This window comes from Plectropomus leopardus, chromosome 8, assembly GCF_026936395.1.
Source record: "Plectropomus leopardus strain MGB_pleo_1.0 chromosome 8, ASM2693639v1, whole genome shotgun sequence".
Taxonomy (NCBI): domain Eukaryota; kingdom Metazoa; phylum Chordata; class Actinopteri; order Perciformes; family Serranidae; genus Plectropomus; species Plectropomus leopardus.
Window position 1 is genome coordinate 29,349,435 of NC_142183.1, and position 22,075 is coordinate 29,371,509.

The 22,075-nt window shown below is 39.6% G+C and overlaps 1 protein-coding gene across 3 annotated transcripts in view; it reads right to left on the reverse strand.

Annotated features, from left to right (window-relative positions):
- The window catches only part of ppp3cb (protein phosphatase 3, catalytic subunit, beta isozyme), a 47,285-nt gene that overhangs the window by 4,579 nt on the left and 20,631 nt on the right, over nucleotides 1-22,075 (reverse strand). For 2 of the 3 annotated variants that reach the window (XM_042493804.2, XM_042493805.2), the window contains exons 4-13: nucleotides 19,613-19,724; nucleotides 15,231-15,376; nucleotides 13,132-13,271; nucleotides 10,766-10,843; nucleotides 7,825-7,919; nucleotides 6,939-7,064; nucleotides 4,182-4,259; nucleotides 3,300-3,384; nucleotides 2,866-2,963; nucleotides 1,126-1,173 (exon numbers count right to left, since the gene is read on the reverse strand). In XM_042493804.2, the coding sequence (XP_042349738.1) occupies nucleotides 1,126-1,173; nucleotides 2,866-2,963; nucleotides 3,300-3,384; nucleotides 4,182-4,259; nucleotides 6,939-7,064; nucleotides 7,825-7,919; nucleotides 10,766-10,843; nucleotides 13,132-13,271; nucleotides 15,231-15,376; nucleotides 19,613-19,724 (1,006 nt within the window). The remainder of the gene's footprint in view (nucleotides 1-1,125; nucleotides 1,174-2,865; nucleotides 2,964-3,299; nucleotides 3,385-4,181; nucleotides 4,260-6,938; nucleotides 7,065-7,824; nucleotides 7,920-10,765; nucleotides 10,844-13,131; nucleotides 13,272-15,230; nucleotides 15,377-19,612; nucleotides 19,725-22,075) is intronic. The other variant, XM_042493806.2, reaches the window with a different exon arrangement.

The following is a 22,075-nucleotide window of genomic DNA, read 5'->3' on the forward strand; positions in this document are numbered from 1 at the left end:
TGAGGAGGTCTGTCTGCAGAGATCGCTGCCACTTTTGAACAACAACTACTGCCATATTATCTTTGCACACATGCAGCTGTACACTAATATGCCACTGTGCTACACAGCGGACACCTAACACCCAGCTACAAATCATATTACATAACCAAAAAAACCAAACAAAAAAAACCCATAACACAAAAGACACCCATAATTTATTTGCTGGAACAAATTATGGACTGTAGTCTAGGACAGCACAAAAGTTACAAACACAAAAGACTACAGTTGATGAAAGCATGCAGTTCTAACAAAGCTTGTGTACACAGTCTATAATACACTAAACACCAAAACCATGATCACAATCTGTTCAGGAGCAGACCTGTTCTGGCTTCAGTCAGAGGAGTCGTCACAGGAGCTCAGTACAGAAGCTGTAACGCGTGACTGAAGCGCGCTGCTTAGGTCATGTGACTAAAGAAGGCCATGGGATATGGTCAAAAGCCCAGGGAAAAGCTGAGTTTTAACACAGAAGTTTGAAGGTTTGTTTTGTAAAATCAATAGAAATATTCCCTTAACATTTAATTTATTTGTATGATCACTGATGACTCCTGTTCTGCTTGTCAAGAAACAGATTGGCTGCATGTTTATCTTCTACAGAACTACAGCACCTAAGAAATATAAAGAAAACACAGTAACACACTGCAGACTATAAGACTGACCCTGCCAATCTTCACAACACCCACTCCCACCCACAGCCCCGCTCTTCTTGTGTGTGTGAGACAAAGTTGTGTGCGATGTGTGCTGAATAGGATGTAAATAAATGTTTGTGTGTTGGCAGAGAAGGTGCAGTGCTGTTTCCTGTTTCCCAAGAGAAGGAAAAAGAAAAGTATGTGCATGTTTAGTGTGATTTAATGCGGTGGCTTCAGCGTGCAACGCTTTAAGGCTTTGTCGTGAGCACTGATGTGGTTAGAAGAGCTCAGTGCATCGTGGGTAAGGAAAATCTATGACCTTATGAGCATGGGTGGCTGAGAGCGCAGCCATGCTTGCACACACACACATACACACACACACACACACACACACACACACACATGGCGCACACATGTGCGCACACACAACACACACACAGTGAAATGAGTGGGATTTTACCTTCAGCATCCTTAACTGTCTCGATGGCTTCAATGGCCTCAATGGTAGCTGAAGGATGATTAAGGAGAAAAGAAGAAGAGAAAGAGAGTAGGACAGGAAGAGAGAGAACATGACAGAGTCGAGAGAGTAGATGAAGTACAAAGAAAGAAGGAGGAGAAGAAGAAAGGAGTGAAGGCTGAAACATGCTTCTGTGTAGTCGTGTGTAAATGTTTCGGCTTAAGGACGCAAAAGAGGGCGACTGGATGAAAATCTCAGTGAAATGTAAGGGGAAAAAATGCTAATCCCAAAATATTTATCAACTGGTTGAGTTGGTAAGAAAGAAAGAAAAAAAACTATTTTATCACAAAAGAATGAACACAGAAAATTTAAGGACATGAGTAGAAGAGTAACGGCAGGGACACACTGCCTGTGTGAGCAGTGTGTGTGATGGCAACCTCTCCGAACTGCTGCAGCATGCTCACTTATGGTGTTCACACTGGCAGCGCTGTTGAGGCGACACTGCTGCAGAGCTGCCTGCTGCTGTAACTACTGTATTACCACAAACAAGAACATACTCCACTCATTTATGAAGCCATGCAGCTCCTGCATTATCAACAACACTTTTCTGCAGATATTTCACAATAAAAATCCTTGTGTCAATAAGTGAAGGGATTCTGTCGACAGAAATGTTGTCAGTGGGCTTTTATTTTGAAACAGAAACCGGAAATGTTCAGTAAAACAGACACACTTGTATTTCTACACATCTGTAGAGACTTTGAAACTGCAGTAAAGGGAGGTATAAAGTCAGTGAGATAATTGAAACTTCATGTTAATGTTAATGTTCAGCTATTTGCTGAAAACCATGTGCGTCACGCAAAAAAAATCTGAGCCTCCATTTCTCTGGATGGATCTGGATAACATGAACACAAAAAAAAAAAACACAAACATGTTCTGCCACGCTCCCATGCTGCTCACGCAGGCAGTGTGTCCCTGGAGTAACTTGCAGTGAGGTATATCCATGCAAATATTTGCATGACCTCCTTAATTCAATTAACAGCATCATGACGGCCTAGGGGTGCAGCATTTAAACCTTAAGTTTTCTGCTTTGTCTCCCACCCCACATTTCCAGCCTACTTCTCATGAAAACGATAAATTAAATAAATAAATAAAACATAGCATCTACTTTTTACACACTTCTTTTTTCCACACACTGCTAAATCCAACATAGTCTAGGCCCCTGTTCTATACATTAAATTTATGTGCACTCTTTCTTGGCAGACATGTGACGCATGACGCTTGCAAATTTGCTGATTCAGAGACATGTTTCAGGCTTTAGTCATGTGAGGCCCTCAGAGCAGCACTGAGGCCATGGCAGGTTCAGAGGGCACCGGGTGTTAGCAGTAGCTGCTGTTAGCTGACACACACCTCACACACATGCTTTGGTTGCCTGTTCTTTCTTTTATTCTTTAACTCTCTTTCTTTCACACACTCACACACAAACACACAACCAGCAGGCTGTGAGTATCCTCAGCGCCGGTGAGGTGAGGTGGAGAGAGTGAGCTAGTCAGTGAGGCAGAGGGATGAGAGGAGAAGAGCAGAGGAAGAGAAGAGGAGGAAAAGAGGGCAGGAAGGAACCGTAGGATGGTCCAAAGCAGATATTGAAACTGTCTGTGTGCACTTGTGTGTGTTATAGTGTGTTTTTTAAGGCATGTCCAAGGTTACGTTTGAGAGTGCGTGTGTACAAGTGTGTTAAACACTCACCGCTCTGCAAGGTCTGTTTGCCCCCAGACAGCACTCCGCTGGGAAGCATGCCTGTAGGGGTCAGTCCCTTCAGGGTCAACACGTTCTCACTCTCCTCCCTGAGAGGCAGACAGAGATGGCGTGTGTGTGTGTGTGTGTGTGTGTGTGTGTGTGTGTGTGTGTGACAGGTGTGTGTGGATACAAAGAGAAAATAACAGAGAATTACACACTTCCCCTCATTGTGCACCTGCAAACATACTGACAAACCGACAAAAATATGCTTGCGGGCTGAAACACTGAATGCTAAAAATGACAATCTGGTGACTTCTGATTAATGTCTGCAAAAGTTTCAGGAAATATAGCATTTATAGGAATACTGCACACACACACACACACACACAAACACACACATACACACTCACTCATAGAGTATGTACAACCAGAACTCGACCCACCGTAGAACAGAGAACATTTTAGCCATCTTCCCAATGGCTCGAATCTTGTTTTTGATCACCTCTTTCCTAGCTGCTGCTGCACTGGCTGGAAAAGAGTCAAACACTAACTCATTAATGTGATTTATTGTCATCATACAAACTATAATTACTGCCTTGTGGTTGTATGCCTCCTCAAACTAGTCAAGTTGTAGTTACAGTTTACATCCATTGCTATGAAGACATGCATGCTTTAGACACATTTTCCCCCTGATCTCTACAATCAGCACAGTTTCACGATTAGTGTCACCAATTCAGTATCTGACCAAATGTCTCCCCTTCTATTTCTGATGTTGATTAATGGCCAGAGAAGTGTTTTTGCAGAAAATTATGATGTCACAATGATGTTGACCTTTAACCTCTGGATATAAAATGTCATTACTTCATCATTTTATTCTTTTTTGTCATATTAGCTCATGAATTCTTGAGTTATGGCCAAAAACATGTTTTGTGATGTGATCTTGACCTTTGACCTTTGACCACTAAATTCTAATCAGTCCAGTCTTGAGTCCAAGTGGATGTTTGTGCCAAATTAAAAAAAATAAAAAAATAAAAATCCTCAAGGTGTCCTTGAGATATCGCAATCACAAGAATGAGATAGATGAGGTCTAACTGACCTTTGACCACCAAAATCTGTGGATGTTCGTGCCAAATTCGGAAAAAAAAAAAACCTCAAGGCATTCTTGAGATATCGGGCTCATGAGAACAGGACGGACAGACAACCCAAAATCATAACGCCTCCAGTCACTGCTATCACCGGCACGGAGGCATAGAAATAAATTGCCAAAACATATTAACATTAAAATAGGTTTGAATCATGACTTTAATGTGTTGAGTGTTTCTTACCATCGAAAATCTCCTCCCCGTCATTCATGAGTTCGTCGTCAGAGCAGATACTCAGGACATTGACCAACATCTCAGTCACTGCAGGATACACAGACAGAGACAAACTTCAACAGGGACACAGTTGAACCCTATAGGCTTATTAGGGGTTAAGACACCAAGCCAGAACCCCAACACCCCCGGTTCATCTGAGTGGGGACGCTTGTTGCTTATTATTCCCTAACTCGCTCACTCCCTTAATTTCCTGTCATCTCTCAGCTGCTGCTGCCCAATAAATGCATAAAATGCCTCAAATCTGACTAAACTCTGGTTACCCAGGAGTCCCTAATCCTGTAAGTAGGGGTTGTACACCTTTTTAAGCTGATATAATTGCTATTTTTAGAGAATATTACTCGGACCATGTAAAGTACCAAAAAAAAAAAAAAAGATTTTCTTTTAAAACTCAGAAATTTATAGAGATGATCCCTTTTACTGTTTTTAGTTTAGAAGTGTTTGCTTGGTGGTAGGGTCCATCAGGGACATGGACATGATGTTATTGTCTGCATTTTTCATCACTGTACAGACAGTGTCAAAGCTAGAATTCAAGACTAAGTTGTGCCTGCTTTTTGCAGCACAGACTGAACTCCTCGTTCATGCCAGAACAAAAGTGCCTTGGGTGCACAGTCTGTCAAGTTCTACCAGTCTAAGACCATTCACACCTTCGTCAGAAGAACACAGTTACCATTTAAGCCAGTTGTATCATGTATCATGAATATAATCTGCAATGGAATTACAAAGATGAAGACTTTTGTGTCAGAATTCTTTGTCTTTATTTATTGTACATTTGAACTGATCAGTGACGAGGGTTAATTTCTGAACTTGACACTCTTAAAGGTACTGAATTACATCTGAACTACCAAGCAATGTTGGACAGAGACGCATTACTCATACTACCACATTATATGAGTACTACAGAAATGCAAGGGCTGAACAACCAAAACTGGATTTTAATCTTGAACAGCTGCAGGCTACATGCTCCAAGGAACTAATAAAGATTGCGGCTGGATATGTGACTGATTAAATGTTGTTTATCTTTACAATTGACTGACTGATCCTGGGAAAAATACTGGTCATAAGCAACAGAAGAAAAAAAATAATTTGCAAACTATCTAGCTTTAGCTTAGAGTACTGATTCACATTAATGCCAAATTTCTGCACCAGAGAGCACATCTAAGTTAGCTGTTGATTGAAGTCACAGTGAATAAGTGAGTCAAAAGTAGTCCAGAGTATGGATACACTTTTCAAAACTCCACACAGACAAAAATTGCAACTGTAATATTTGTGATGCGAAATACAAAGCTGGCCAGTGCAACACGTCTAACCCAGAGGAAACACCTGGTTAAACACAGAATATATATCTAAAAACTGAAGAGTGTGCTGTGGTTGACAGCCTGAAAGCCAAGTCCCCCACAGAAACCCCAGCTAATGTTAGCGTGCCTGTAGCTAGCGCTGAAGATAAAGAAGTTATTGTCCATAGATGATGAAAGTTCAAGCAACTTAACAACAACAACAAATTAATTAACCTGATGGCTAAGTTTCGTCATTACAGAGAGAGTCAAGTACCAAAAAAGGATACCATTGGCTACCAGTGCTGAGATCCAGGTACCATTATGCAACCTCTTCCCTGGACATCTTTAAATGAGATTCATGCCTCCAAATGAAATAGTAAAGCAACATATCAAAAGCTGACTCTGTCTTTTGAGACTCTTCTGCTGCTTCACACTACACCAGTTTGACCAATCTAAAATAAAAAATGTTTCATTAAATCATTCCAGCCTAAACGCCAGATTCATCCTCATGAGCTCCTTCACAGTCTGGTGGTCTGCCTGAGCATAAAATCCACCAAAGCCCAAATAGCTCAAATTTAAATCAGGCCTTGAATCAATACTAACACAGTTTAGCCTGAAATAGGTTGGTGTTGACCAGCACGTCTTGCATCAGTGGGTCAATGATGTTGTAAATATTATAACATGTTGTTGTAAATATTACATCATTTAAACAACCTGACCTTACAGTCCAGCTCAGTTAAAATCAGTGATTTATTTCCAAACAATTTATAAATGTTAGAAATTGCTTGTTGAAAAGACTGTGAAGTGTGTAGTAATGCATTGTAACATTAGACCATTATTTGTGTGTCCAGGATTTTTTGGGGTGGGCCTAAAAGCATGTTTGATGACACAGTGGAGCCATTCTAAAAATAATCCCTCCTTTACTGTATAAAGGGACGAGCCGCTGCGAAGCAACAGACTTGCATTAGCAGCCTAAACAGTCACTGCCAGCAGGCCAGATAGCCAATTTGGGCTTAAGTGACTTTAAAGGTAGACAACTGACAAATAATCTGCTCAGGCTTTTCTGACTGTGGAATTTAACTAGGTTATTAATGTGTTTAGTAGACTGAAAGGACTAAAAGAGCTTGAAGAATCTAGAGAACTCACCATTCACACACAGCAGGAACAGAATCATTATTATGATCATTAGATATAATCTCAGATATTAAGTTATTTCTTGTTTTATTTATTTATTTAGTAAGTTATTTAGTACTCTGTCAATTTATCATACACTGCTGGACCTGAGTTACTAGTTTCGTTCTTTTCATATGTTTAATAAAATTTCTTTTCTGTAGAGTGACAGACTTATTTCCGATATAGATATTATTTAACATAAATATATGATGTTCTATTATATAATGTTCTATATGAGAAGCGTGTGTGCATGTGTTACCCTTTTCTCCCACGAAAGGCAGAGACCAGGTGAAGACGTCCATGAAGTTGGGCAGCCAGTAGGGGTGAGGAGAGCAGTTGAACTGACGGATGTTCATCACGTTGTTTTCATACTTAAGCACCGCCGCTGGACACAAACATACGTACACATTATAGCCTTTAGTCAGACAGTAGACAATACTATTCCTAAAATGTTAAAAACATCAAACATCATGTTTAACATAGAATAATGGAGACAAAGACAAAGAACATTATTCAGTTTCAAAATCATTGGGTCTCATGCAAGACAAAATATATGTACAAATTTTATCTTATTTCTGCTCGTATCCTTATTTTGTTAGTACAAGGGGATTCACCAATGTTTTCTTATTTTTTGACTTTCTCTTTTGTAAGAGAAAATTTTACGTGTGGTCCAGAACACTTGTACCAAGTTTTATATTTTAAAACCTTTTTTTTAATGCATGAATATCATTTCAAATTTAGGTGATGTTTAAGAGTTATTACAATGACTGGATTATTACATTTCAGGGCTAAATAGATATACTATATCAATATACTTGGTATATTGATCTCAATTACTGTAATTTCAGTTACTATGCATTCCTTTGCTGACCAGTGCTGGAATGTAACTAAGTACTCAAGTACTCTTACCAGAAAATTAAGAGAAAATATAAGAGAAATTTAAAAGAATGTTGCTGCATGAGGCCTAATGTGTTTTAAGTGTTTCTGTTTGATCTTGGATGAAGAATAACATGATTTTAAGTCTAAAATAATGGTGCGGCAGTATTCACACTTCAGCCCTCTGTACGTGTACACTGGTGTGTGTGCGTGCGTGCATGTGTGTGCGCTAGTGTGTGTGTGTGTGTGCGTGCGCATGTGTGTCAGACCTTTGTTGTTGTAGACATCCAGGTAGTTTGGAGCAGAGAAGATTGTGATGAGGGATGGGAAACCTGTAGTCTGACTCTTCCTGTACATACGGTACCTGAGGAAAGAGAGACAAACAAACCGCCCACGTTACAGCTACTCAAATAAAAAAAACACACACATTGTGGATGAAAACGGAGGATTTGCCTCACAGGTCTTTAAGACCAGACAGAGACCGGTAGAAGGCGAGACAGCCACGCATTTAAAAACAAATGAAGAAGGAATCTGCGTGGGCAAAATGACAGGGTGCCACTGAGCAGGGTGCTGACAGTCCCCAGAGTTTGAGTGAAGCTGCCAGCTCAAAGCTTACATTTTGAATTAGGCCCAGATCGAGTGACTTAGTCACAATAAAAACAAGTCTGGGTGCAATTAGTTTCATGCATTCAACAAACCTATCAAGATGAGACATGATAACAAATACCAAGCACAACAGCATCCTCTACTGTTCTGGGCCCCTGGGTCCCTTGGGGATAGAGTAATTACTAAAGTCACTGGTAATCAAGACTTTTTGGTTATTTATAACAAATAAATATAATCTAGGTGCACCACAGAATTACTTGGCTGTCTTCTTATTAGACTTTTTTTCATTTTATGTTTTATTATAGTGTTCCACTGTGTAGCTTCACCATGGATGCTATTCTCTCCAGGAATCTGTGTATTACCAAATATCAACCCATGTCATCGGCAAAATGCTGTTTCTTACTTCAGTCTTCGTCCATTTACAAGCTTTGTCCACAGCAGGCCACTGTACACGGTACACCATGAGCCAATCAACTCAAGGCAAAGTAACGGCTCTGTATCACACACCTCCCGATTGGCTGCCTGTCAAACTGCTCTATCACCATGGCACCACCTTTACACCTTGTCACCTTGTGACACAGTATGCATAATATATAATTAGAATAAAGTTTAATGAACTAATACTTATAGTTTACTGTTTTTGCAGTTAATGTGAAATAATTCAACATATTTAACCATTTTATTCCATTTTGTATTATGTAAGAACACAGTGGGTTGTAGCTGTACATTTGTCAATTTTAAAATGTCACAGGCAATCAAACTTCACCTAAGTTTTTCATAAATTTAATAGTTTTTGTACATTATATGTATTTGTTTTCTGGAGTGTTCCTGAAGCAGTTCACACCACCATCCACAATTATTATTATTATTATTATTTTTTTCCAGCAGTGAACGGGTCCTCATTTCCTTTGTAAATTGTATTGTGGGATTCTATGGGACCTATTATACTTTTCCTAATTTTCTGCCACATAGTATAATATTACTATGACGGATGTTCACTAAATGAGGCCGAAGTTTCAAATAATTAAGTAAATGTGCCTAAAAGTAATTCCTGTGAGCAAAAACCTGAGACTTCAGATATACTCAGATATACTCTGTTTTTCTTCTTCTGTAACGAGCTGACATCAGTCATCTGCTCCAGGCACACTACTGCAAGTGTTTACATTACATACACTGCTACATGTAGCTACATGCTAACATTAGGGAAACATGTAATTTTTGGGATGTGATGTGATGTTGCTAATTTCTACTGGATTTTGGATCATATTTCTGTTAGAACAAGTCTGTTTGTGAAGATTTTGCTTAACATTTTTCACAGTAAATTGTGCCACTACATTCTGTTACAGTAATTCCCCAGCTCGAATGATGGTGCAGAGACACCAAGAGCCCACATACAGAAAACCCAGAAATGCTGAACATTCAGCAGGTTTTTATGGAAGGGAGCATTTAAACATGTTCTACTAGAAAACCAATATAAGATTCATTAATAAACCTGAAAATAACAATAGACCAAAACATAACATATGTTTACAATAACAGGAAAACATCTAAGTCACTTACGTAAAGTGATATATTATTATTTTTGACACTTTACCTTGTTGTCAAAAAGCCTTTTCTGACATGGATCTAAAGACGTTATCTCGAATCCACTCACAAAAATGTTATCTTAGCTTTTTATGTCGGTAAATTTGGTTTTCGTTGGCAAAGCGACACATCAGATAAGTCGGATCACTTTGTTTATCTATATATATATATCTTTAAACATAACCGTTAAAACTGGAAACGACAAAATAAATAAACAAGTTTTTATGTAACTTTGCATTTCAAATCAGTTGCCAGTTGTCTATCCATATGTGCAATGTCACAGTGATTTGAGCTATAAAGCCCTTTAAAGTTTTTTTTTTTTTTTGGATACACACTGATTGTTATGATTATACTTTATTTGGTACATTTTTCATTGTGAACACAGAATTAAAAGTTTCAGCTCTTTTAAATGAAAACAAACTATTTGATCTATACATTAGGTACTATCTCTAGAAGTACTAAAAGTAGGCTAATGTCTTCTGGCCAGCCCTTGTGCAAGTGCAAAAAGGAATACCCAGACTGCCCAGCTGCATGACAGATAAAATACTGATAATGGGCTCACCAAACAGCACAAACCACAGCAACAGCACAACTCATAATGCAGCAATTAAGGCAGCACTATTATATTTAGGGGATTTACACTAAGAGAACAGATGCCAGGGATGGTTTTGTGGGTCAGACAGTTGTGTTTTGCCCTCACTACTTTATTTAGACTACTGGTGCAAACCTTACATGGCTCTTTGCCTTACCATTATATTTTCAAGAGATGAGTTAGTTGACCTGAATGGCTGCTGGTGCTCTCCGTCAGACTCAAACTGTGACAATGCTAATAACACAGTTTAAGGGTGACAGAAGGAAAATTGTGTAACCTCTTTCCCCCCGTAATGTGCCAATTCCCTGACAAAGAAAAATACCAGCTCGGAACACGAAATGTCAAGGTAAGCCATTAAATTAAATGGTGCTCTCTTTTTAAGCCGAGAGAAGGACTGAGCTGCGAGCCACGACAGTCAGTCAGCTTACCCAGCATCCTGTGCTTCATGCGCTCTGATGATTGACAGCAGGTTGTTGGTCTGTAGGAACTCGCACACCGCTGGGTAACTGGGGACAGAATGAGAGACAGAGAGGAAGAGTGAGACGTGAAGCAATGAAAAAAAAACAACACATACAGGAGAAGAAATATCCACAGAGATCTAGTAAAAACCACTTTACATAGAAAACATGTTATTATATCTGGACTTTGAAAACTACAGAACAGATGGAAGTATTTAAAGTGTAGCAGTGGGAGATGAGTGGGCCTCTTTCTTTCTGATGTTGTGTCTCTGTGAGGCCTGCAGGGGGAATCAGTGAGCACATGGCAGGCCTGAGCAGGACTTACGGCCTCCTCAGTGCTGTGGGGGCCAACTACACACTACTTGGTCGATTGATGCTGTGTCTGCTAAACACAGAAAATCACTATTTTCTCCACAGACAGCATGTCATAACACTGTAACACTGACAGAGGAACGCAGCCACGACCACACCGCTGCCTTTACATTCCTCCATTTTTATTTCTTTATTCCCATCTTTCATCTTCTACCCCACCACCACCACCAGCCTCCTCCTGTGTTGCTCCCTCTCTTTCTCTCACTGTATCTTAATATCACTCCATATCTGGCAGGAGTAGCCAGTCGTCATAGCAACAGAACCGTGCAGTCTCCCTGGGGATTGTGGGATATCGTTTCATGCTGAAACAGAACTGTGTGTGTGTGTTTGTGAACATGCTGTGTTTATGTGTTTGCTCGTATACTGAATGTGTGTATGTGTGTGAGTGTGTAAACTGGCCAAGATTTTCTGTCTCTTGTACAAATCCCAGTGATTGTTATTGGATCTTGGATGTGGTGTAACCGTGCAGGAAGCATCTCTCTCTTTCTCTTTTCTCATCACCAACATCCCAAACCAATAGACTGAAGTCCACCAAACTTATTAGATTCCACGTTTGTAGATGAAAGTCACATCTTGCTGACGCTGGGCGATCACAAGGCGCCCGGATCATTAAAACACGTCGAAGGAGCAGAGGAGGAACACATTTGAGGATCAGACTTATTTCTGGCTGCATGTTCTAGCTGCTAATTTCAAAGAATATTGGTCCTAGTGTTTTTTTTGTTTTTTTTTAACTCTGAATATTACACTCATTCTTGCTTGTTTGGATATCAAGTTATTTCATATTTCTGAGCTTCATGAGCACAGGGATCCACTGTATCAAGGATACCAGACTACTGTCACTCACATATGAGACTAAAAAAAACCTTGTATAAAAAGTAAAAAATGTAAACTTAAAGAAGTATTTCACTGCCAGAAAGATGGCCTTTTGATAAAACTTGGATATCTCTGCAATAGAAAGACACAAATACTTTTAAATTGGTGCTACGTGACCAGAGAAAATAGAGAAACATGTTTCTTTTGCTGAAAAGGCAAAAGACCTACAACTAGCAGAATGCACAGTGCCACACTGGACCAGTAAATGCTTCATTTTCACTGTGCAGGAAGCACACTGCCTGTTCACAAACTCTCGCTGTTACAACCTAACAGGGCACTCAAATGTGTTTCTAACACTCTTCATTTTAGGCAAGAAATGGACAGCGCGGTATCATAATCTTGATTTACATGCAATCAGCACTGCCTAGTCTTACTGGTTGATCAGATTTTGGTCTTTGGAGTTTGAGAGAGAGGGGCAGGGTCCTTATAACTTCCCTTTCCACATCAAAAATAAAAATTAGAAAACTGGAAAATTGAATTAAAATTAAATTGAATTTTCTAAAATTGTATTTTTTTTGTTTTTCAGGTCAATGCAGAATTAAGATTTTAGAGTCATGTTTCTAATTTCCTATTTGTGAAATACTGGATAGAAAAAAAACTGAAAATTGAGAAATTGAAAATTTTGAGTTTTTATTTCTGTTTGCGTGTTGTGCTGCCTGAGAGGGCGGGTGCTATGCGCTCTTACGCCTGACTCGAGGTAAGTCGTGTTGGATTTCTCTTTAAATGCACATTTGTCAGAGAAGGTAACTGATGAGGAAGAATGTGTTTATTTAACTATACAGCAAATGTACATTTAAAGGGAAAAACTAACACGACTCACGTCCAGCAGTAGTGTCCATGCACCGCCATGACCAGTACTTCTCATTTCAAAGTAAAAGTCTGTGTTTTAAATTGAAAGCCCTCTAGCATTTCATACATGGTCCAGCCATGTACTAGGATTGACCTAGTCTTATTTGACAGGTTTTTGTGAATTAACTGAATCAACTAACTGACTGACATTAAAGTTGATTTTCTTCTAAAATAAACTACCAGGACTCTAATGTAATATGTCTTTTTTGTTGGTCCATGTGAGGAGTAATGTTGTCCAGTACCTGTAGAAATAGGAGCAGCCTCTGACTGTGTTGTGGCCAAAGTACTCCTGGGTCTTCTCGTTGCCAAAGTCTTCCAGGGGGTCGGCCCACAGCAGGTCGCACATGGGCCCAAACGCTGGGGGCTCCTTGAACCGGTCCAACTAGGACATCACACACACACACACACACACACACACACACACACACACACACACACACAATATATATATATATATATAAGATTATAGAAACACAAATGCTCAGTCACAAATAGGAATACATAGACACAAAAATATATCAGATACCAAACATTTTTCGAGGTGATATATAAACCACACCACAGTCACAAATGCACCAGCACATATAGGATAAATGAGAAGAGAAAGAAAAGCAAACACACATACACATAAATACACATACACACACATACTGTCAGAGCAGAGCATCTCCATGGCAACCCTCACCACACAGGAGGGAGAAGATGTCACACCAGCAGATTCACCATGGAAACACTGCCATTAGACGAGGAAGTGTGTGTCCTCATGTCTCCGTGTTCATATGTGTGCCTTTGTATTCTGTGAACTGTACATACACAGCATGTGTGGGGGTCTCTAGTGTACTGGTTTTGCTGGGTTCTTACGCCTTCTCTGCTTTGACAGAACCCATACGCATAAATTAAGAGTTGTGTTTATGTGTGCGCTCCAAGGTGTGTTTGAGCGCCACACATAAGTCGATAACATGTGATGTGAATGTTATTTTTCCCAGCAATTAGAAGTGTGGTAAATGTTGCTACTATGTATAAAGCAGTAAAAGCAGAGGCAGTGAGGTTGAGAAAAAGGTTGGCAGGCAAACAGAAAGGTTGTAATTTAATGTCTTACTTCATTGTATGCCTTATTTTAGAACCCCAAATAATGTCTAAAAAATACAGATAAGAATTAAAAAGGAAAATGTACAGACATAAATTAACTCTGTTGTCCATTTTAACTACTTTGGTCAAAGGAATAAAATGTACTCTCCCAGCTGGCCCCCAATATCTTTCGACAGTGATGTTTGGTCGAATTTAGGTTGTGATGTCGGATGACCAAAGTTCAAAGTCAGAAAAATGTCTAATGCCAACGTCATTTTATGTAGAATACTGACTTCAGATGATGTTGATTTTTTTTGTTGGTTTTAAGTTAAATAATCAAAATGTAATGTCTTGCAAACATCTCATACCGACGTCATTTTGATGTAGAATAAATGCAATCAACCAAAATTTAATGTCTGTCTGACAAAAGAGTCTGACGTCTTTATGATTTAATTTTGAGGTCCAGTGCCAGCAAGGATGATTATTTATAATCCATAGACCAAGGATACTCAGCTTGGCTACTTTTGCATAATTACAGGAAGCCAAGGGCCCATCGCAGAAGCTCTGCTGACACCAGGTCAAGTGTTGGCAGGGGCGTTTCTAACATTTCAAGCCATTAGGGGTTTAGGCTTAACCTCTGACGGGGGTCCGGGAATCCTCCTCCGGCACCTTTTTAATAAACAAACTCAATTTCATGCTTTTTACACACTCTGGCACCTCAATTACATAATAAGTAAAACAGAAAATTGACAGCATAAACCATATTATACCATTTATTTTCAAAGTGAATTAGAAAATGGTTGGGGGGCCATGCGGCACCCCTCTGTGGGCTAGATTTGGCCCTCAGGCCTTAAGTTGAGTATCACTGCCATAAACCTTATGAATTGCATGTATTGCTAAATGTCTGTCCTTCAACTACTAGTAGTTATATTCATTAATATAACAAATTCACATGTATGAATATGTTATTTAAAAGCAGCTTAAAGGAAGCAACATTCAGTGGACAAATAACTGGACATGCAATCATTCAGAGACTCCTGGCACGTTCACTCGTGATTGACAGGAGTTCAGCTGAACTGAGAAATGAACAAATCGTTTCAGGAGGTGATTTGAGTTCAGCTTGTTCACCCTAAAGATTTGATATTTTGAATGAAACGGATGCAAACGACACAACACCACCAAACATGTTGTAACTGTGTTCTGCTTCTGTAGGGAAGTATTGTTAATTCAAAATGGGATGTGTACATGTGCGTGTGTGCATGTCTTTTCATACCTTCTTGATATCGTCCAGTGTGTGGATCTCTGGTGAAAGCCCCCCATGCACACACAGGAACTGCTGGTTCATCAGGGCTGCCAGGGGCAGGCAATCAAACGCCTCCATGCAGGAGTCATACACCTGCTCTGAATACTTGATCTTACCTGGAGGTGGTTAGAGGGGTGGAGAGATATTTCAAGGCTTGAGACAAAGAAGCGCCTGAATGTGTTTTGACATGCTTTGAACAGCCACCGTGCCTGCAAAACGTACAGTCAGTCCCTGTTGCTCGGAGTGTGACTGTTACATATCGCACGCAAACATGTTGCAACAAGGAACAAACAAATCTAAGAACTCAGTCACCTGAAGGCTTCAGACAGACTTGTATTGCTCCTTTAAAAACATAATTTGGTTTACTTGGGGGTAATATGTAGGATTTTTATGTAACATGTTATTAATTTATGCGACCATCTCTTCTCCAGCACTCCCATATGACCTGTTTCTCGCCTCTCTGATGATTTAGAAATGCCCCTTCCCAGAGAAGAAATGCTCATTGGTGAAAAAAATGCTCCACATTACAGTAGATGGCGTTTTATTACAGACAAAACACGGATGCAAAGGCTCCAACTCTGTTTCTAGTGAACAAAATCTGACCCAAATATAAGCATGAAGCAGTGTAGAGGCGTCACTGTGAGGCTGATTTTTTTTTTTTTTTTTTTTTTTGCTTTATGAAAAACTCCTTTGATTTGGCAGCGATATCAATAAAGACATCCAACACGCAGCATCTTTAAAGTACATTTCACACATGGGTGTAACAATACATCTGACACAAAACAATATCACAGGATTAAAATAGCTGAAAGGAGATCGGAGGAGAGAGATAGAAGAGGAAGAAAAGAGAGAGAAGGGTGGATTTTTGGATGAGAGTGAGCAGGGAGGAGGGGGTAAGAGAAAAGGAGAATGATAATTTCATAAAGAGAGAAGGAGAGAGATTGATGGGAGGAGACAGGAGAAGGAGGAGAGGTTAACAGCGGTGGGAGGAAGGAGAGGAGATGGCGAGGGAGGAGGAAAGAGAGATGGGAAGGAGAAGGGAGAGTGTGAGGACATGAGAACGACACGTACGCAAATCAAAGCCAGTGTTGTGGAGTACCAGTGTACAGTAGCTAGCATTTGTGTGTGTGTGTGTGTGTGTGTGTGAGACAGCGAGGAGTGTGTTTGTCAACCTCTCCATCTGCCTTGTGTAGAGCAAGAGCTCATTATTGCTAGTCCACCAGTTTTCAGCTCCTTCCACACACAGACACTTAAACATTTATGAAGACGCTCTCGCACACACATGCAGTCACGGTACATGCTCTCGCACACACTCGCGGCGCACACGCCCACGTACACACTCGCACATACAGCAGATGGTAATTGAGGGCGACCACTATTCGCCACGAGCACCAGGGGAAATTAGCTTCCTTGTCCCTTGGCCAATCAGACACAGCGGAGCAAGTCCCTGAGCCAATCATTAAGGGCCAAATTAATTTGCTGCTAATCACCCACTCTCGGACAGGACGCGACGAGAGTCAGAGAGACAGTGCGAGGGAGGAAAAGATGGAGGATGGAATGAGAGGAAGAAGGAGAGGAATTGGAAATAAGGAGGGAGAGAAGGAGTGGAAGAAAAGAGAGAGGATACAAGCTGGAGGGATAGATGGGGGAGGATTCTTGTGGGGGAGGAAAAGAGGAAATCCTACATAACTTTACAGCTGAAAGTCAATGAGGTCAATCAGTCAATGATGCATTGATTAGTTGAATGACGGAAAATTAATCTGCAACAAGTGAGTGTTCACTAAACACCCCCCCCCGGACAGTAAAATGTTCAATCCCAGTTTAGCATCAGTAACTAGGCATGGCAGCCAGACTCTACATGTTAACGTGTGCATGTTGCTGTGGTACCTACCTCTTTTTTTGTCTGTTCACAGTATACCCATCTGACAACCAAAAAGCCATTGGAATATATATGGGAGTATAGAGTAACCCGGGAATTATTACTAAAAACCTGGAAATCAATTGGTATTTCAGATCCTCCAGTTCCCTCTTCTTAAAGTCAGTGGGTTTTTTGAGTGTTTTTTTTGGTTAGAAGCCTAAATAAGGTCTGTGGTTAACATAAGCTAAAAAGGCTTTCATATTTTGTTCTACAATATAAACTAAGCCAGTAAAAACCCCACTCACAAACTTTGATGCTTTATGTGTCTTAAAAATCTTTAAAAAGTGGCTAAATGAGAATGTCATCACATTGAGCCTCACAGCTTCATAGCAGTGGCAGCATGACCATGGTGTAGTACCTTTATAGCCTAACGTTAGCTTTTAACTATTGATGACTACATTTAGGCTTCAAAAATCCTGAAAGTGGTGTTCAGTTGTGAAGATTATCTTTTTGAACAAAACATGTAAGTATCATAAATGCTTGTTGACCACAGAGCTTATTTTCTGCAGTGATTCAAAATCTAATGGAAAAATTCCATATGCTTTTTGACGAGGGAACCAGGGCGACATTAGCTTCTGGGTCGGCATACAGAAAGACATTATTCCTGGGCTAATCTATACCTACTTCCTCCTTGGTAACTTACCCATTTACCTAGTAGTACACCCACTGTAGTTGTTTTATCCTTTTTACAGGTATATTAATTATGCATGATAAGCTGACATTTTGTTAGCAGTGAGTTAGCATAAAAGTAGCATATCTTTCTCTGGATGATAGTGTAGTTGGCCTTTAGCTCGGAGATCCGAAGGTCTTGTACCCGCTTTTTTGTAAGCTGGAAATTAAACTCCAAGTTTAAAGGTTTTGAATTGCTGAGGCACTAACGTTAAACACCATATACACCAAGTTGCTCAGTATCATTAACTAAGTTTAATATTGTAATATATTGCTCCTTGGCCTTTATTGGAGCTTGTCTTTATATAGGCAGTTGTCTTTCGTGGCACTTGTATATTTTTCGTGATGAACGATTAACAGATAGCTAATTAGACTAGTGACAGATAATGATAGCTAACATAGCTACGTGCGCTAGACTCCAAAACTGATGGCGCCGCCCCATGATGCTCCTTTATTCCCGGTCCCTTTGGCCTGATAGTGATGGTGTGTCTGCTCTAATGCTGCATTAAAATAGAACTTGTGAGCTTGTGTTTACAACATGGGCACAAAGTTGTGAACTTGGGGCTCTCAAAACATTTCCACTCATGAGGTTGTGAATACCACAACAGGGGGCCTTCATGTGGTCCCTTTTTGTGAACACAGTCAACATGACCCCTTTTGAAAGCATCAATACTTAAGCTGCAAACATTAGCATTAGTCCCCCTAACTAGAATATAAATGATAACCAAAGAGTGACCTACGAGGTCATGGTTCACTGGCTAACTTATCAAACTAATTTTTAACACACACACACACACACACTGTCATTTAATTAGCGAATCCACTATTTAGTCTTTCGCCACTGTTTTGAGGCCTGTCCTAGACGCTACTATATGAGAATGTAGGCTAACGCTGATGTTGCAGTTGTTCTGTTCTGTTCAATTGGATTTGGGGACGTTTACACTTCAGCATCCAGCCAAACGTGTTATGTAAAAAAGCATTACACTTGTCAAACACATCAGTAAGTTCTCTCTCTAAAAGCTTTTTTTTTAAATATACTGGAACACACTGTTCAGAAGTATGAACAGTGAAGTAACCTCTGTCTTGCTTGCACAATTATGTAAGCTAAGCAGCTACACCGGGTTATGTTCACATAAAAATAACAGTCTGATCTTTTACTTGTCGTTCTTCTAATTCTGCAAAAAAAAAAAAAAGACCAATGCTATTTCTTTTTTTTCCATATCTTCAACATTGATCGTCATAAACTGGTGAGGATGCTATGTTTTAGCCTGGGACATGGAGCCTCAGTGTTTCAGCATTATATCATAAACATAAGATGGAAACAATAAATAAAAAACAACTCCAACTGACTTGAGTTTTCAACCAACTAACAGAGCTCACATTATTAAATTAGCCAACTAACAAGCAACTGATAAAGCAACATCGCTTTAGCCAGCAGCATATTTTTAAGTTGGGGAGTGTAAGATCTGAGTGTTGGGTTGAATGTTTTTAAATGTATTTATTTATTTATTTTATTTTTTTTACATTTAATCAATTCAATAAAAATAAAGCAGATGAACTGATAATGAATTTTTTTGTTTTAGCTGGAGCCTTACTAATAGTTTTTTGAGAACCTTAACAAAAAAAAACAACAAAAAAACTGATCTGAAGAAGTAGGATTGGGTGAGGTTAAAGAGTGAGGAGAGAGAGAGAGAGAGAGATTGACACAAAGGTATAGAGGAAGATGGAGCTCATTATATAAGGAGGAAACACAAGAGCTACTTACATTCTTGTTTGAAGGTGAAATATTCTGTCAGATGTCTACATTCATGGTTTCCCCGTAGAAGAAAGAGTGTCTTTGGGTAGAGGATTTTCAGTGACCACAGGTATAACACACACTAAAGGTTCAGCAGGGAAGAGAAAGCATAGGAAAATGGTTAGAGAGAGAGATCAGCAGCAATAACAACAATTATTAAACCTGCCAGAAACATAAAGGGAGGTAGTTTTAGAAATTGGGGTATATTTATAATGCATTATGGAAAGTAGTGCCAGCATAAATACTATTTTGTAACAAATTAAGCTAATCACATATTTACTATATGCAGGCATATTCTGGAAATATATGTATTTTCTTATATTGCCTGGCTGATATAACTAGTTTGATTGTTTTTTTCTCCTTTGAACAGAGCTAGGCTTTGTGTTTCCACCCGTGTTTCCACCTCCCAGTCTTTATGTTTGGCTAAGCTAATTGTAAATAGAGAAGCAAAACTTGTTGTTTTCACAGTTCCATTTTGTTTGTATGCATTAAACAAACAACATGTTAATTTGTGAGTTTTAAAGGTGCTGGTTCCTTAACTTATGTAAGAAGCAGAGCTAGCTGTACCCAGTCTTATTTCTAAGCTAAATTAACCATTTCGTGACTCCACCTTTTTGTTTAACAGATAGACATAAGAGTGGTATATTTTTTGTTATCTAACTCTTAACAAGAAAGCAAATAAGTGTAGTTCCCAAAACGTAAAACTATTCCTTTAAGCCACACACCACAGTGAAAACAACTTTCTCTTTAGCGTAAGGCCTACTAGTTAATAAATGCATGAGGCAAAGTTGGAGTCACTTTACTTTCTAAATTCAAACTTGAGATTCAAACCAATACCACAGACCCCATAAAGGAACTGGACTTAGCCACTGTGATGTCACCCACTGGTTTATGAACTACCGCTTTGAAGCCTTGAGTTTAGCATTTTTGACCATATCTTTTTTTCTGGAGCCAGAAGTTACCACATTTGAAAGAGAGGGTGGAGCTTTGGAGGACCGAGGGCTGGATCTGACTCAGAATCTGTGGACAGCAAGGTAGGTAGAAACGCCCTGAAGCATACTGTGTTCTATCATCTGTTTTACTGACGTTTACAAGTTGAAAATCATGATATATTGAAAATGACTTGAAACTATCGGTTCAGACCATGAACTCATTAGTAAAATGTTTATTGAGGCAACGAATCAAGTGATAAGTATGGTCATTTTCTCATAAACCCCTTTACCACTGGACAAAAAGCCCACTAACGCCTCATTCCCTCTGCACAAAAAAAAACAAAAAAAAAACTGTTAACACCTGCTAACATCTGGCTTTTTTTAATGAAATGGGAAAGTGCACAATCATCATTCACACCAGAGTCAAATGACTCTGCAGTAGTCATGGGTGTTTATCGCCTCTGGGTAATTGCCCTAAGTTCAGCTACCCTAACCAGCGAGATGCAATGACACACCACCACTAATTACTGTCCATCTCTACCTAAGCAGCGCTAAAACACTGATCCAAATACATCTGCACTGAGTTTGACAGATAAAGAGAGATATATAAGTAAAGATATATAAAGAGAAATAACCATCGTAAAGATTTCACTGCCTTCTGTCTATGCTGCTTTCTACTTTTGGCCTGTTATCTAGTCTAACACACACACACACACAGAGAGGGAGAGAGAGAGAGAAAGACTGCTGCAGTGCCATGTACACAGCTCTGCTCTACTGTCAATAGGAAAGCTATAGCCTATTTGTAGTGGGTAGTTTGAAAAACCTGCATGCGCACGCTTATTTTGGTAGAAAAGAGCTATAACACCCACTAGCATCTAGCTTTTGTATTTGAGGTTACAACTGGCATTCACTCCTGGGACAAGACTCCTGTATTGACAAACTAATTTTAGCCAATTCGCTAGCACGATGCAATGCCGTGCCACAACAAAATACTGTACATATCCATCTGAGCAAAATCTCAGCAAACACGTCACAACTTGTGAACTCACAGCTTCCAGAAAATTTCCACTTACATACTGACTTATGTCATGAACATGGTAAACACAACTCCAAATAAATGCACCATAAAACCATCTACCATATAAATATCCTTTATTTAACAAGGTCAAAGTCTCACTGAGATTTAAAATCTTTTCTCAAGAGCGACCTGACAAGAGGGCAGCATAAATATTGTTACAACATTGAACAAAAAGGTGACAAGTACAACTGTCACATACCAAAAAGAGATGATGATTTCACTGTCATCACTTTGTCAATTCTACAAATGGCTCAGAGGGTGTTCTCTCACCTTTACGCAGTATCATCTATGCTCTTCATTAAGTCCCGTGTCTTTGTGCCCTTGAAGTGTGTTAGGAAAGTGGCCTAAATATTGCTCCCTCCCCTCCAAACTCACTCCATGTCAATGATTTATCCCTCGTGCCACAAAGAAGACATTCACCAT